This window comes from Poecilia latipinna, unplaced genomic scaffold (assembly GCF_001443285.1).
Source record: "Poecilia latipinna isolate Pla-1442-1.1 unplaced genomic scaffold, P_latipinna-1.0 Scaffold43, whole genome shotgun sequence".
Taxonomy (NCBI): domain Eukaryota; kingdom Metazoa; phylum Chordata; class Actinopteri; order Cyprinodontiformes; family Poeciliidae; genus Poecilia; species Poecilia latipinna.
This window is the reverse complement of record NW_015112659.1, coordinates 314,724-331,557: the sequence shown is the minus strand read 5'-3', so window position 1 is coordinate 331,557 and position 16,834 is coordinate 314,724. Positions and strand designations below refer to the sequence as shown.

The 16,834-nt window shown below is 40.3% G+C and overlaps 1 protein-coding gene across 1 annotated transcript in view; it reads left to right on the top strand.

The window, feature by feature from the left end:
- The window catches only part of LOC106957585 (latent-transforming growth factor beta-binding protein 2), a 125,448-nt gene that overhangs the window by 88,780 nt on the left and 19,834 nt on the right, over nt 1-16,834 (top strand). The window contains 13 exon segments of the mRNA XM_015048975.1: nt 122-241; nt 519-638; nt 4,600-4,719; nt 4,884-5,006; nt 5,120-5,245; nt 5,356-5,481; nt 5,664-5,789; nt 8,749-8,874; nt 9,137-9,256; nt 9,367-9,479; nt 9,482-9,497; nt 13,529-13,651; nt 14,264-14,383. Of these exon segments, the coding sequence (XP_014904461.1) occupies nt 122-241; nt 519-638; nt 4,600-4,719; nt 4,884-5,006; nt 5,120-5,245; nt 5,356-5,481; nt 5,664-5,789; nt 8,749-8,874; nt 9,137-9,256; nt 9,367-9,479; nt 9,482-9,497; nt 13,529-13,651; nt 14,264-14,383 (1,479 nt within the window).

Here is a 16,834-nt window from a genome sequence, read left to right as displayed (position 1 = left end):
TCAGCTGTTAACTCCCACTTCAGTTTTTCTGTCAGCACTGTTCATTTTAAAAACATCCTCTCATAATGAATGCCCTGGAACATGACAGCCACTTTCTTTTCCGCTCTCCTTGATTTGGCAGACATCAACGAGTGCAGCATGCCCAACAAGTGCCAGAACGGCCAGTGCGTCAACACTGAGGGATCTTTCACCTGCGAATGCAACGACGGCTACTCCAAATCATGGCGAGGCCTGTGTGAAGGTGATTTTCATGGATCAGCACAAACTCACGCACGCAAAGTCGAGTTCATTCGTCAACACAAGCAAATCCTTTTTGTGCAACAAAACACGTCTTGTATTTTCCTCTGCTCAAAGCCAGGAGAGCCATTCAGCTCCCTCCGTTTCTGGGGGATTATGTGTGTACTTATTTGCCTTTCTGACCTTACTACCCCTTTCTTCTGTTGATGCGCGCGTTGTTTGAGGAAGCTTGTTGTAGTAACAGCTAAAACGAACAATGTTTTGGTTCTTTCCCTGAGCAGACGTAGATGAGTGCAGAGATCACAGCTCCTGTCCCAACGGTATCTGCGTCAACACTCTTGGCTCCTTCCAGTGCCAGACCTGTGGCCCGGGTTTCAGGCCCATCGGTGGAAGATGTGTAGGTAAGGCAACCTAACACCCCATCAAACCAGCAGGACCACCACCAGCCCCCTCCCTCCAGGTTCCTCAGGGCATTTCAAACTGCTTTGTGGAAATAAACCGGGTTTCCCTCTGGTGCAGTAATTCCTTTCCATGTTGGTTTACGATGACGTAACTCTTGGTCTTTGTTGGCATTGACAAAAGCGAAAAAGAACTTAAAAACCTCTCGACTCCCTGTAACACAGTGCAGTTGACCAAGTAGCGCGAGCTGAATTGAATTTGCAGCTTCGCCGCTTATTGCTCAGAGGGATACTCTCACTACAGATGTGCATGAAAATTTGAAATTAAATTAAATCTTATGCTTCAGCTGAGTTTATATTGGATATTTTCAGTCCTATGTGGAACATTCCTGAGCTCATATAACAGCCCGAAACCACAGTGAATGATGGTTATATTGCACGGACTGATCGCAATCCCCCACTTTCCTAGCTCATTTAGTTATTCCATGTATCCTCCTAGCCTCTGCATTTTCCTGTTATTGCTTAAACTCATTCAGCATGTTATTGCTGATCCTTTTCGTATCACCAGTTCCATAAAAAGATTGTTTATAATACTTCAATTTGGGAGAGTCCAAATATTTTCTCTTGGCCAGAACCTTAAATAAACAGTGTATTATTGTTGGAGAGCTTTGACCAGTGTAAATGTGAAGCCCAGTAGAGGCAAGCGGTGCTTTGTTACCGCCGTCGGGGTAGGTGAAAGAAGTGAGTAGTCACAGGAGATGTACGAGTGGGCCAGGAGGTCAGGTCCCTACTGCAAAGAGGTCATGGCACGTAAACAAACTTTCCCTCTCACTCACGATGCTATCTGCGATCCGGTTTAAGGCTCCTACCAGGGATTAGAACGAACGCCAGGCTACACATGGAGCGTGTTTTCTCAAAACTAACACTCTTCGAGCTTCCAACCTGAAAGTGGCCTTATTACATAACAGTCTGACTGGCGTTACATATCCATTCCCCTCCCAATGACCTTCCGCACCTCTAATTTGCTTGGAAACCTAAGCTCCAACTATGTTCCAGAAATATGAAAATATAGACCAAACGAATGATGGAAAATGTGAAAGGTAAAAACTATTCCTCGTCATGCATTTATCAGTAGATGTTGCTCATGTTTAAAAGAAAACAACACCTAAGCTGTTTTACTGGGTCAGTTTATTAACATTATTCATTTTGTGTAAGAAATAATGCATATGTAGTAACACAAAGCACATGCAGTTCCTTTGTTACATTACGTAGTTAATTTGGATGAAAGAAAAAGGAAACTTATCTGAAAAGTGTGCACTTCTAGATGCTTCGATTTTGCAAAACAGTTCAGACAGATTTTAAGGTGAACATCTATAAGATGATTGTTTTTCCCAACAAATCCGAGTCTTAACAGAAACTTGTATTCATCATAAGATTAAATTATAAACAGGTGAACTCTAGTTACTCTATTTAGGTCACTTTTGATGGTAATTGCTTGTACTCTATTTTAATTCGGTGTGGCAGAGCAAAATAAATATCGAAACCACAAATTCTAGATTTATATTTGTAAGAAAAAGTCAACTTGACTCTTAAGTCTTGCTTTGCGTTGATCTATAATATAAAACACACTAAAGTTTGTAGTTGTAATATAGCAAAAAAAGGAAACAGTTCAAAAGTGTGAATATTTTTCCAGTCGCTGTGTATTATAATTGATAGGAAATCTGTAGATGATTGTTAAATAAAGTTCTGTTGCAATAAACAATAAATCAGTTAATCACATGATAAATTAAAATGAGCTCAATAATATCCATTTGCATGATTATTTAGTGGTTTTCTCTTTTCTCCCTCTTTCTGCTAAAACTGGTCTTCAGTCTGGTGCATTGGTCTCAAGTAGGTCTTTTTTTGAAGGGCAATTTTGATTGCAGAGACTTTGGAATTCATTTTGCTTGTTGTTTTTCTCATTGTGTTTCTTTATTTTGTATATTTAAAATGTTTTCCAGATCCAGTGTTAAGTGTTTATTAGTGTTTAAAGTTTATTGATCTTTAGGAATGTGTTCTTTCATTGTTATGCCATTACCATTATATTACTTGAAAATGGTCTCAAAACAACATTATAATTTATTGTGACAGGCCTAGTTAAGTGTAAACATTTTAACTCTGAACGTTGACAGGGACAGTGCGAACAGGGCCTTTAGTGCATGTGTGAGTCTGTGGGAGTCACATAAACCAGCCAACCCCAGCGCCCAGTTTCCAGTATTTGCTTCAGTCAATTGACGACAGCACAAAGCAGCAGTTTAGGCCCAATTGGCCGAATCGAGGATAAACCTAATTGTTGGTGTGATAGGGAAAACAGCTCCCTTCCCTTGTCGGGGCTTATCGGGGAGGTCTGAGTGATGCTGGATGATTGCAGGGAAAAGTGGTGGGCCACAGTGACAGACGTCTGGCACTGCCTGTGGTTGGGGCAACAATACCAGCTTTGTGACTCTTTTATGTTGTCTTCATTGCATCTCAGGGTCTGTATCAGATCTCAGGAACATCCTTCCTTCCCTTTCTTTGCAGGAAAATTCCTTGATTTGTTTTCCTCTTTGGACCTTTTTTCCATCTCTCAGCATAGCATAATCTAATAAAAAAAATGCATCTTTTAACACTTGATAAATACTGCTATTAAATAATATGTTTACAACATAAGGTGTTACACAGATGCATTTTCTGAAGTGGTACAATCGTAAAAGGTTCTTATAATGAGGTCGGTGTGCTGATGTAATTTAATGAGTGCAGCTTGCAGTTATTCTGCAGGGTAGTTACGTTTTTATTGTTTCCCGTTTCCTCTTGAACCATCCACAAACTTCTTTTGAAAAACAAATGTTCAGTGTTGGACAGACCTGTTTTAGCTGATGGAAACGCAAATTATGCATTCTGACCTGGCAGTAACAACAGCTTTTAAGGGTTGGCAAAAACTAGTAGCAAGTCTTTCAGAAATAGCAAGAAATTCTGGCCCACTCTTCTTTGAAGAACTGCTTATCCAAGTAGGAGTATGTTTAAGGTCATACCACGTCTTCTTGATCAGGTTTAAGCCCAGGTCTTACCCAGGCAACCTAACATTCTCCAGCAGGATTCACTGTCAGGAAGCAGAAATTGTGGTTCCGAAGCAGTAAAACTGCCCCAGATCATCATGCTACCACCACCATCTTTGGCTGTCAGTGTGAAGTCCTTTCTTCTGAATTGCTGTGTTCCAAGTTTGTCTCCTCATATTGCAGATTATTTTCCCGTAAGTCTTAGCGATCATTAAATAGGCTTTTCTGGAAGAAAAAAAAAAAGGTCTTTGTGTTCTCATTGAACACAACAAGAACACAAAGATGCTATTCTTGGGTTTGTTGGTATCCTGGAAAAGTTGATTCACTCTTGGAGTAAATCTGATTGGTTAGCCATTCCTAGGAATGTTCATCGTTGCTCCATGCTTTCTCTATTTGTAGACAATAGTTTTCACTGTGATTTGCTGAAGCCCCAAAGCTTTACAAATGACTTTGTAACCATTCCCAGACTAAGAGATGTTAATGACTTTGTTTTTCATTTATTCTTTTACTTCTGTAGCTTGGTGCATGATGCTTTGCATTTTGTGATCTTCTAGGCTTGTTAAGGTTATCAAAAAGATGCCTTTTAGATGATTTCTTGATTTTATATGTTTTATAGGCTGTGTGTAATCAATAAAGCTGAACCAAACACTGTGGGTCAGTCAATTAATTATTTAATAAATGCGAGTATATTTATGAGTTAATCTCGTGTTTTACTGAGCAATAACACTGGTGGTTCATAGTCTCTTTCAAAAAAAAAATCAAAGCAGTTCAAAACAGATCTGTTTATGTGTTTGTTTTATTAGTTTGGGAATTGACACTTGAATCACAATGTGTAGTTTTGGTGAAATGAACAGATCCATCCATTTAATTAAGTAATCGTCTGTTTTCAGATAACAATGAATGCTTGAACCAAACCACATGCGGTCGTGGTCGGTGTGTCAACACAGAGGGCTCCTATACATGCAACTGTTTCCAAGGCTACATGCTCTCATCAAACAATTTTTGCCAAGGTAACTGTCTGTCAGGAGGTATTTAAACCTCTAAGTTGGAGCTCTGTGACAGTGCTACTACAGAAGCCTTCAGGCACCACTGTAGGCTTATAAAAGTGCTACAAAAGAGTTTGCAGCTGTTTTCTGAGGGACTCCTATTTCCCTCGTCTGTATTTTTCCTCCAGATGTGGATGAATGCATGCTTCCGGGGATCTGTCTCCATGGCCGCTGCGTCAATCTGGACGGCACCCACAAGTGCACCTGTAACCTTGGTTACCGAGTCTCCTCAGACAGCAAGTCGTGTGAAGGTCTGTTAGAAATCTTTATTAGCTATTGAGTGCAAATCACCAATGCATGAGCCTCTCCTAGTGAAGCGCTGCTAGCAGCAACGTAATGTCTGCACATTATTACTTTCCTCTAGACGTCAACGAGTGTGAGAGTGGTACAGCGTGCCCAGTGGGGATTTGTATCAACACAGCAGGTTCCTACAGTTGCCAGAACTGCGGGCCTGGGTTTGGACCATCCGCTAATGGGCTGAGATGTGAAGGTAAGGAAATAGCCGCCTAACGATTTACACTAATTTGCAGTGTTGGAGGAACACTGCAGTGTTTTGATGATATATTGGCCTACTTGTGAATTTGTTCTTTCCGTTTCCAGACATTGATGAGTGTGCACAGGAAGGCATTTGCTTTGGAGGGGTGTGTGCCAACACAGAGGGATCCTTCGTTTGCACTCGATGCAAAGCTGGCTATAGAGTCTCTGAGGACAGGCAGAGGTGTGAAGGTAAGTCCAATCTCCAGCTTGTCTTTCAGTGAAAGCATTAGTGTTGTTAGAGTTTTTCTCAGCCCATCTGTTCACTGTGTAAACTTAAATGTTTTGTTGCTATTCAACTGGTTTTACTACAGATATTTTTCAGTCTCACTGTGAGCATGAATGCATGTCTTCTGTGCGTCGCTCCTCCTCAGATATTGATGAGTGCCAGTACCTGACTACCTGCTCCAATGGGATCTGTCTAAACTCAGAAGGGTCTTATACATGTGAGAACTGCCCTGAAGGGTATCAAGTGTCTTTTGATGGGGAACTCTGTCAAGGTTAGTTTATTTAGCAATTCTTGTTAAAAATTACTTCTGTGTAATGTTCTCTTGATTACAGAGCTAATCTTGGCGGTGAAAAAGTTTATATTCCTTCATGCGTTCCTAATTATATTCTTCTCAACTCTGAAGACAAAAAGTATTCACACCCATATCAAAAGGTTCTGATTATACCCACATTAACTCTATGTGTATTTTGTTGGTATTTTATGTGACAGATCAATACTAAGTGGTGCATATTTGTGAAGTGGACTTAAAATGCTACATGCTTGACAATATTTTTTTTTTTTTACAAATAAAAGTCTGAAACAATGTTTGATTTTAGGCCTTCTGAATCAATACTTTGTAGAATCATAACCCTGCAATAATATTTGCATGGCCTCTGGTGTTATGGAGTTTGAGCATCTAGAAACTGAAAGGTTTGGTAATTTACTTTTGCAAACTAACTGAAGCTCAGTCATATTGGATAAAGAGTGTTCATAGCAATATCAATTTCGAAGCCCGCCTACATGTCTCAACTGGATTTATGTCTAAGCTTTGACTAGGCCATTCTAACACAGGAATCCATCTACCCATAAATCCAACCACTATGTGACTCACTCTTTTCATTTAATCTGCATCATAAACAACATAAATTAGATTTTTCTCTTCTATGTTTTAGAAATTTTAAATGTGTGAATTGTCTCACAACAGATATCGATGAGTGTGCAGTGGCAACCACCTGTCCCCAGGGAAAATGTACAAACACGGAGGGTTCGTTCACGTGTGTCACCTGCCAACCTGGTTTCACAGTTTCTGACGATGGACAAAACTGTGAAGGTAGAGCTGAAGTTGTTACTGTTTGCTTCTGCTGTTTTTATTCAAACATTCCTCTGGGTTTCAGCAAAGGACAAGTTTGTCAAAATGTGTTCCTATTTTGGGACCTGAGTTAGGTTATGTTTATGAAGCATCAGGTGTGACAGCAAGGTGCCAAAATACCATCATTTTAAACCAGTAACTCTCAGACATAACATCATTGCTGGAGACTGGACTTTTTCATCGTTTGGCATCCCTCCTCTGATCTTTGCTCAGTGGACTAAACCTCAAATAGAACAAGATGATGTAAGGCAAATGTCTTGCAGATAGCGCCGCTCAAAAAAAACAACCACGTTATAATTGATTGCAACTGACAGCCTTCATTTAATTGAAGCCAAAGATGGTAATTTTGTCCTATGGTGTGTATTTGTGTCCAGATGTGGATGAGTGCTCAGAGGGTAACTTGTGTCCTGGCCAACTGTGCGTTAACACCCAAGGATTTTACACCTGCAGGAGCTGCGGAGCTGGTTTCCAACTGTCTGAAGACAGACACACCTGTGAAGGTAAAACACAATCAACCGAAATCAGGTTTCAGTCATGGAAAATGATTAGAGATACTTACAGCACTCTGTGATTTGTCTTGACATAATTTGTAAGATCAATGCAGCGCAATGGCAGCTCTGACAAATCCTGTGCGGTTAGATGTGTCATGACTTCATTGGGAGGAAAAGAGGAATGACAATATAAATGAGATTCGAACACGCTCCGAGTTACTCATATGTACCAGAGTGTGGATGTAGCCTGAGAGGAAGATCCCCCACTGATATGTATCTTTGCAAGGGAAATGATTTCACTAAACAAAGTCCAAGTGAGTCTTTTATGGGATTTTAATGGATGTGTCTGGTGCCATGGAAAATATTAAAGGTTTAATTTAACATGAATTCCACCACCTCCCCCTTTTATTGCAATGGTTTGAGGCACCCTGTTATAGGCAAGCAGAACTATCTCAGTGACATAAAGGGCACATGCTATCATCTGTTGGATGTTTTTTCTTTTTCAGTCCTTTTGTTTCCATGAGTAAAATCGAGAGATGTTTAATTTGGAATGCCTGAACACAGTTCATCAGTGCATACGGGAAAGTTTAAGACAAAAGGAGGAATAGAAATGTCTCCATCTCAAAATTTAGTTTATAAAATGTTGATTTGTTTGGCGATTTATCTAGTGAGGTGGACAAAGTTAGGAGAAATTGCTGAATGCAGTAGCTTAGATACCTAAAACACCAGCATGCTAAAGAGAGATTTAAAAGCTCTCTGTGGCAAGCTCAGTCTGCCTGTAAAAAACACAGCTTGGAATACCCATGTAAGACAAAAACCCATTTGAAACGTGTTTCTGGCAGCAATCACATAGATGTTGTCATTTTTGCTCCAGTCCAGCCAACTCAGGAAATTCATTTCTCTGATTTATGTCCAAGATGTCTTTATCTTGGTTTTATTACTTAAAGCAAACTGTCCTTTTTCTATGTTGTCATCAAGTGGCTAAACATCTGTTCAAAAATATTTCCTTGAAAAAGGTGTTTGTTTTTTTTTTAAATCAAAAGCAACCATGTCCTATTTACCACCATTTCCCATCAGAAATCAAGGATCTGAATGTCACGTCCTCGTCCATATCCACTGCTCACTTCCTGTAGAAAAGATTGACTACAATGCTTTTTTTGTTACGCTTTTAAACTAGCCACATGCTTTGAAATTGAGATTTTGATTTATCTATGTTTTATTCGTTATTTGTTGGTTTTAATGTCTAATCAATCTAATGATATTTGCCCTTTAACAATGGTCCGTGCTACTTTAAAGAAATACAGCCTGCTTCTCTACAGAGACTCTCCAGTGGTCACATATCAGCAAGCTGGTGACTGTTTGTGCTTTTAGTAATTATGTGTCACCTGTAATAACTTGGTACTTCAAATTTAATGACCATTCCACATACTCATCTGTCCACTCTTTTTCATAAACCCACTGTCAGTGCAATCTAATAAAGAAGACTGTGCTTACTGTATGGCAGCATTTCAAGCTGAGTCACACAAATCCAGTAATATTCTTTAAGGAGATAAGACAAAAAACCAGACTCTTTGGGGAATTTTCTTCTGATGATAACCTATGTCTCTAAGATATCGACGAGTGCCAGGCTGCAGGTGTTTGCCTCGCAGGTGTTTGTGTTAATACGGAGGGCTCCTTCTCCTGCATGTCCTGCCATCCGGGCTTCAGCGTAGCGCCCAACGGCCTCTCGTGTGAAGGTACAAAACAGTGGGGTGTCTCACTGTGGTCATTGAAATTTATGATTCCCATGAAGTCATTTTCACAGTCATCTGTTCCAACACTGCATGTGACCCCTCCTCTGGTAAGGCACTGCTGAAGACGATGATGGATGATTTTTTTTTCTCTGTGGTCTGGAAGTTCTTCCTCTAGCACAAAAAAGCAGATTTGTAGTGTGACCACAATAGATTCATAGCTTGTGTAACTGTTGCACTGATCATGTCTCTGCGTGTGTAAATGCAGATGTGAATGAATGTGAGGATGCAAGCCTGTGTCTGGGAGGCCAGTGCACCAACACCATCGGCTCTTATAGCTGCTTGTGCCCATCTGGACTGGAGTTGGGAGATGGGACATCTTGCAGGAGTATTTATACATTTGACATATACCATTAGCGGATTGTTCTTCCTCATGGGTTACCACAAGCTGGCATGTTGACACAGCTGTGTGAGTCTACTTGTGCTTGTTTGTGACAGACATCAACGAGTGTTTAACCATAGTGGGAATTTGTGGAGAAGGAAGCTGTTTGAATACGGAGGGTTCCTACAGATGTATGTGTCCTGATGGATTTACCACCACCGATGAACAGGGCGCCCTGGCTGCCAGGGTAATGGGACATCATCATTCAAATTTCATTAGCTTTATGTAACAGGGTGAGGCAGATTAACAGATGACCTGAGATGGTAATATGTTTAGATTTTTTTAGCAGATTTAGCTAAAGTCAGTTTTTAACACGCGGTTCCTTTTTAAAAGTAAGTATTGAGTAATGTAAAGATACATTTTTTCATATTGTATCCACAGCCCTTCATGGATTTCAGTGGGATTTCCTGTGAGAGATCAGCACATGTTAGTGCGTAATTGTGAAACGGAATGACAGTGATGCATGTTTTGTAAAGTATTTTAGCTATGCTTGAAGTGCATAGCTAAAATGTGTCCGGCATGCAGTTTAGTTATTGTTGTCTTCTACCTCGTGTTGGACCATCACATAAAATCTCAATAAAATGCCTTGACATTTGTTTTATGACAAAATGTTTGAAGGTATGTATAGTTCATAAAGGCATTATGCAAACTTGCATGTGTTTTCTGATTAAGTGCAGACTGGTTGTTCTCACCAAATAGCTCTGGGTGCAGAGGCTGAGTGTAATGGGCCATGGCTTCATCAACTGTCCCCTTTTGGACATCAGTTTGATGTTTTTCCAGCCGCTCCCAGTAACTCACTGATCATAAGACAGAAAACAAATGGAGCCTGATTGTCAACTGAAGATAAATTTTCAGCAAATTGAAGCTTTTGCTGTAAAAAAAAGTCCATGAAATTAATGGACAGGATGTTAGAATTGGATCAATATTTTTTTCTGGTTGGTCTTGCAAGGAAGAAGTGGAGTTGACTAAATGTAAAATTATCTAGCCTTGCAACATCCAGACATGACCTGAAGCATGTACCTCCCTAAAAGCACAGGCGAGGTCCAGCATATTTGCCAAGATTTACTTGCAGTGGAGGTCTATAGTTGTTCCTAAAATGCGGACATCTTTCTACCAAAGTGTTCGCCACACAGCAGCTTCGGTATCCTCTAAACACTGTGAGCAAATTGCCCAGACTGTGTCAGGTACTTTGGCTTGCTGCCACAGCAAATACTGGGGCCTAATTATCCTATAAATCAGCGGGTGTCGTATATTTTCTTGCAGTCTGCCATGGTGTGTACAGTGCTGACACAATGAAAGCCAGACCCCTCTGACATGAACCTACAGGGGGAGGAAGAGGGGAGGACAAGAGTTTGTGAGGTCATTTGAATGAAAGATAGGCTTTGGAATGTAATACCAGTATGATTTTTGGTCCCAAAATGGAAAATGCATAATAAAAAGCTGACAACAGACTGAAACCCATTTTAACTTGATCCAGATTAGCAAGTTGCACCATAAACGTTTGAAGAATTTGAAGCCAAATAAATAACTTTATTCCCATGGAGTTACAGCATGTTTGTTGTAATGGCTTATTTTATTTGTTTTTCCTTATTTATGCTTTAAATGGTTACCTTTTCATTTCTGTAGTCATAATATACCAATCGTTAAGATTTTAAAAAATTTTACCCAGATGATTAATTCTCTCTATTCATTATTCTCACCCCCAGAGCTTTACACAATATGTCATTATGCAGCATCCATCTGTAGCTAAAGGGGCAGTAATATTTAAAATCAATTTTTTTTTTAGCTTTACATAATGTTATTCCCTCAACAAAAACATATCTGCAGTGCTGCTTGATCATGCATGTTTGAGAAATCCTTAAATCTCTCATGGCAACCATTAAGCTGTGCAAAACGTGGGGGGACCAAGCGGCGCCTTGGAGGACGAAGCTCCTGCTCAGACTTGCAGTTTCCAAGCTTCCGAACTTTTGCTTCACAGAGCACTCCTCTCCCACAACTTCCCCATTCAGCTCCTTCAGACTAGCCAGCAGAAATTAGCAAACACCTGGTGAAACCACACATCTGCTGAGCTCATCATACGAGACACTTCTCAGTGCAACGCTTGTAAAAAGGGATAATAGAGAGGTGATGTTGTGATGACTTCCTGAAGAATCAATTCTTGATTCTTCCTGAAGAGCAGGACTTTGTTAAAGACACAGAGGCCCATTTTTAAGGCATTAAATTACCAAGTCTAATTCTTTTTAAGTCATATTTGATATATTCATAAATATATCAAAGTTTATATAAGTTTGTATAACAACTGAACATAGTTACTAGATTGTGCTATAAAATGGCACGATGTGCCTGGAAAATACATAATACTTCCCCTTTTAGACTTGATTTTCTAATTTTGATTCAACCACCAAAAAACACAGATTAAGATAGAAATTCTCAGTCGTGCCACTGACATAATAACATTAGATTTTTTCCTTCTATGAGGTAGTTACTTGATTGCGCTATAAAGTTATTCTATGTACCTGGAAAACACATAATATTGCCCCTTTAAGTGTGTACCACTCTTTTTTAGTCTGAGAGAAATGTTCTCTCTGCAGTGGTAAAGTAGGTTGGCACCAGACACAGAGGTTCCTGGTTGAAATCCTGCTTGCTCTCTCCCTGGGAATAATCTTGGGCACTGTGTAAGGAAGGGCATTTATCTTAAATTGATAACAAAATGGTAAAATGTTCTCAGCCTGTAAAGTGCCAGTCAGAAGTTTACATACGCTCAACATCAAAGCGCATGCCGTATTCATTGATGCTTTTAAACAGTTGGTTATGGGGAGGTATTTCGGAGTAGCTCAATTGAACTTAATGCACTTGTACTCCTGGCAGAAAAAACAGACCGTTAGTATGATGCTACCGCAGAAATGCTCGACAGTTGGCACAATGTTCTTAAGATTAAGTACAAACACATGTTTTACTATCCAAATAGCTCATTGTTTTTCATGTCTGAGCAATAAACTTTTCCCCTGAATGCATTTGGCTTGCTTCTATGAGCAGCTGCCAATTTCCGTTGAGGCTGAAGGTGTCAATTTTAAAGCAGTCCTTCGCTCTTGCTCAGCACACTCTGTCCATGGCAAACTTTAATTCATTTCACTATGGATGGACTATGAGATGTTCCTCTTGTTTTTATTGAGGACAAATGATCGTAACTCTGTAAAGTGAATCTACAAAGTATTCACAGTGGTTCACTTTTTTCAATTTTTTTTTTAGAAAGGAATGTCTTGAGGCACAAATTTGGAGAAGGCTACAGAAAAGTTTCTGCTGCTTTGAAAGTCCCAATGAGCTTTGTAGCCTTCATCATTTATAAATGGAAAACACTGCCTAGAGCCTGCTGGCTGTCTAACTGAGCAATCAGGGAAGAAGGATCTTAGTTGTACGTGATTAAGAACCCAATGGTCATTCTGTCATAGTTCCAGCATTCCTCTGTTGACAGAGGACAACCTTCCACAACGACAGCCATCTCTGCAGCAATCCACAAATCAAGCATCTTTAGTAGATTGACTAAGTGAAAGCTTTGGAGTTTGGAGTTTGCCAGAAGACAGCTAAAGGACTCTCACACCATGAGAAACTAAGGTCTCCTGGTCTGATCATGTTTAAAGGAAACCAGACATGGCTCATCACCAAGCCAATACCTGCTGCTGAGCCCACTTGACCTCAGACTGGGGTGATGGGTAATTTCTCAGCAGGACAAGGAGGCACATGACCAAGATCTCAAAGTAGCGGCTTCAGAACTATTCTATGAATGCTCTGGAGTGGCCAAGCCGGAATCCAGATCCGAATCTCATTGAACATTTAGAGAGTGACCTGATAATGATTGTCTATATATGAATCCTATCCAACCTGATGGACCTTGAGAAGAACTGCAAAGGGGAGTGGAATAAACTGCCTAAAGTTTTGTTAAGCTTTTGGCACCATATTCAAAAACACTCGAGGCTGTATCTGCTACCAGAGATCAACAAAGTGTTAAGCAAAGTCTGTGACAATGTCATAATAGGGTGTTTGTGTGTTTTGACCAAAGACATTCATGTAATGTAATATGGAATAAGGCTGTAACATAGCAAAGTGTGGAAAAGGTGAAGCAATGTGAACACTTTCTGGATACACTTTATCTCAGTCCACCCTTCCTGCTATTCTCTCTCATAATTGTTTTCCTTTCTTTTTCCTTTATTCCTATCACAGATGTTGATGAGTGCAGCAGAGATGACGTGTGCATTCGAGGACAGTGTCTGAACACTGAGGGTTCTTTCTTATGCTTGTGCGAAGCCGGCTTCAAGTACAACACTGATTCAGCTGACTGTGAAGGTACGATGGGCTTAAGCCCAACAGCGTTGGTGTCCAGTTCTGGTGGTCTCATCGTGGTGTTTGTTGACCCCCAACTCTGCCATGAACTTTGCTCTTCATGTGTAAACCAGCGTGTCAGAGCTGGCCGTTAGATCGTCATGCTACATTAGGGCTTAAGCGTAGTGCTGTTGGCTATGATTGATTATCTATAGCACATGAGGACCTTGTTCCAGTGAAACTGTCCAAGCCTGGCTTAGAGGCTTTCCTCTATGATCCCCAAGCTGAGAGGTTTGTGTGGCTGGAGCCCTGAACTCCCACTCCCTTGAGGAAAGCATGAATGACCCCATTGTGAGCAAGAGGTGTTTTTTCCCTCTGGAACGTCTCCCTTTTTCTCCTTCACAAGTTCTTTGGTTGCTGTAATAATATTGTTTTTGGCCATTTTTGTTGCCTGCTTCGTTTACTGAGGACAGCTTCACCACAGGCCTCTTGGCCAACTCCTATTGGACAGACATTACATTTTAAGCACTAGAGCAGTGGAGGGAATACAAGTTTGCATGTGGGGTGAATGTAGCTAATTTTAGACCGTTTTTGTGAGATTCCAACAAACATTGTTCTTTTTTTTTATTCTTGCAGACCAGGATGAGTGTAAGGAGTTTGGAAGCTCGGTGTGTGGTACCTGGAGCTGCAAGAACACCATTGGCTCCTATCAGTGCTTCATGGAGTGCCAGCCTGACATGCTTAGCGGAGACTGTGGTGAGTGATTAAATGACTTCAGGGCATTGTACTGGAATCTTATGTGCCATACCAGCTCAAAGCAGTGCATAATTGTGAAAGGGAATGAAAGTGAGATGTCCATTTTTATTCAGTCCCTCCTAAGCATGGCTTTTAGGTTATTTGTTTACTTTTTCCCCATTCTTCTTGGCAAAATAGCTCATGATCAGTAAGATTGGATGAAGAGTGTCTGTCCACCTCTAAACTGGACAGACACAAAGGCCAAAGTACCCTATGGCCTTTGTAACATTGTAGGAATGTGCAATGTTAATCTTCCTTCATTAACAGTGTTTTGCATGAAGGTCACATGTTTTGATCTCAAGAGTAATTAACCTTCTTCCATACCAGCACACATGGATTACATTGACATATTCCTGGTTGAGACAAGTAAAAAAAAATCTCATCTGTGTAGACGTCCCATACATAGGGTGCAAGGCAAAATTCCATTTGGAATCAGGTGCTTTTACTTGCAGAAGAGTACCATCATTGAAACCTTAGAGTCAAGCTAGAGAGGGATAACAGTCTCTTCTCTTTGACAGTAGAGTTACTGAGCATCTCTGATGAGCAGAGACAGGAGCTGAAACTTGATCATTTCTGGGGCCTTTTTGGGGAAAGAGCTGCGAGACCAGAGCTTGTTATCCTCTTTAGTGCCCCCTGTGGAGAGATTTGGCTCTTACAATATATGAATGAAGAATGCATGAAGAATTGTCTGAGGTTGCAGAATTAAACGCCTGTTGCACAGAATGATCTTACAATTAGTAAATCCTGCATAGACTCACACATTTTTGATACCAAAGTAATTTAGAATAAGCTGTGACTGAATGATTTTCTGCTTCTTGTCATTACCACCCTGTCTTTCGTTTCATTTGTTCATCATGTTGTCTGACTAACACAAGCTGGTAACAGTAGAGATCTTTAGAAGAATAAGGACTACCTGAAACCACAAGCTAACCTCAAGGTCATTAAAATGCATTTTTAGTTTGACTATTTGCAGCATCAGTGTCTCACTGTTGCAGAATGGCCTTTTACAAGTGTTCACACTCCTTGAAACAAAAAGGATGCCATTTTATGTGATTTATTGGTATTTTATGGTACAAATAAACACAAAGTGGTGAATGTTTATGAATGGATGGAAAAATGCATGGTTTATAAAATTGTTTACAAATAAAAATCTTAAAATAATTATGCATGTTTGTCTTCATGTCCATATTTAGCTGCAAGTGTTTTGGGGCATATCCCAACCAGCTTTGCATTGTGCTTTTCAAAATAATAGAAGCTTATGTAAGATGGGATTGAGCATTTAAACAGGAAAAGCAATTTCCAGCTCTTCCTGTTTACTCTCAAACGGACATCGGCCTGGGCTTTGATTGGACTATTCTTGCACATTAATATGCTTTGATTTAAACTGTTTCCTTAAAGCTCTGGTTGTATGTCTTGTATCTTTATCCTGCTGGATTGTGAACCTTGTCTCATTTGATTTGCAGCCTGTAACATGATTTCTTCCAGAATATGATATTCTAGTCTGACTAGCATCATTTTCATTTATTGAGTGGATTTTTTTGCAGCTTTCTGCACAACATAATATTTTGCATGTAGACCAAACATTTCCATTTTGGTGTCACCAAACCAAAACAGACTCTTACAGTTCTGTCTTTCTTCTCGCCAGTTGTCCTTTAAGATTTTCCTTTTGAGAGACTCTTCCAGCTTAACTGTAGATCTCTGCAGCTTCTTCCAGACTTACCACAGACTTCTAAACAGCTTTTCTCGTTAATGCTCTCCTTGTTCTGCTCGTCATTTTAAAAAGATGACCTTGGGCTTGCAGTTGAGTGACACACTCTGGGGACTGAATGAGATTCTTGGCAGGATACACTGTGGAGCATCAGGACATTTAGTTTTCTAATGTAAAAGCAATGAGGGGTAACAAAAAATGTGTCCAACTCTGTAATATATTCTGAATGCTACTTGTGTTTTCGTGAGATCTGACACCAAACACTCCCAGTTCAGCACTGACTCAGCGCTCCAGTTAAAGAACTTGACCTCTTACCCCAACACCAAACACAACAGCAGCTTGTTTCACCTCACAAGGGGAATATGTGGGAGATGCTGCCGTCACTTCAATAAACGTCCAAGGAGGAGAGCTCACTTACTTCATGGCCTTTTTCGACTGCTTGTAAAAATCAGCCGATATTTAAAAAGGGAGCAGACGCTGTAATTTGCTGTTTCTGCGAGGGCCGGTGTTATGCCTTCGGAGGGGACAGCGGTTGTCGTTGGCGCTGCTCCCTGCTCTCATTTAGATTTAGGCGCAATGACATAAAAAAGGAAAAACACAGTTTTTTTTTTTTTTTTTTTTTTTTTTTTTTTTCCCCCCCCACCCAAACGCCCCCCCCAATTTGGCTTAAATGGGGGCCCCCAAGCCCCCCTTGATGCTGGGGT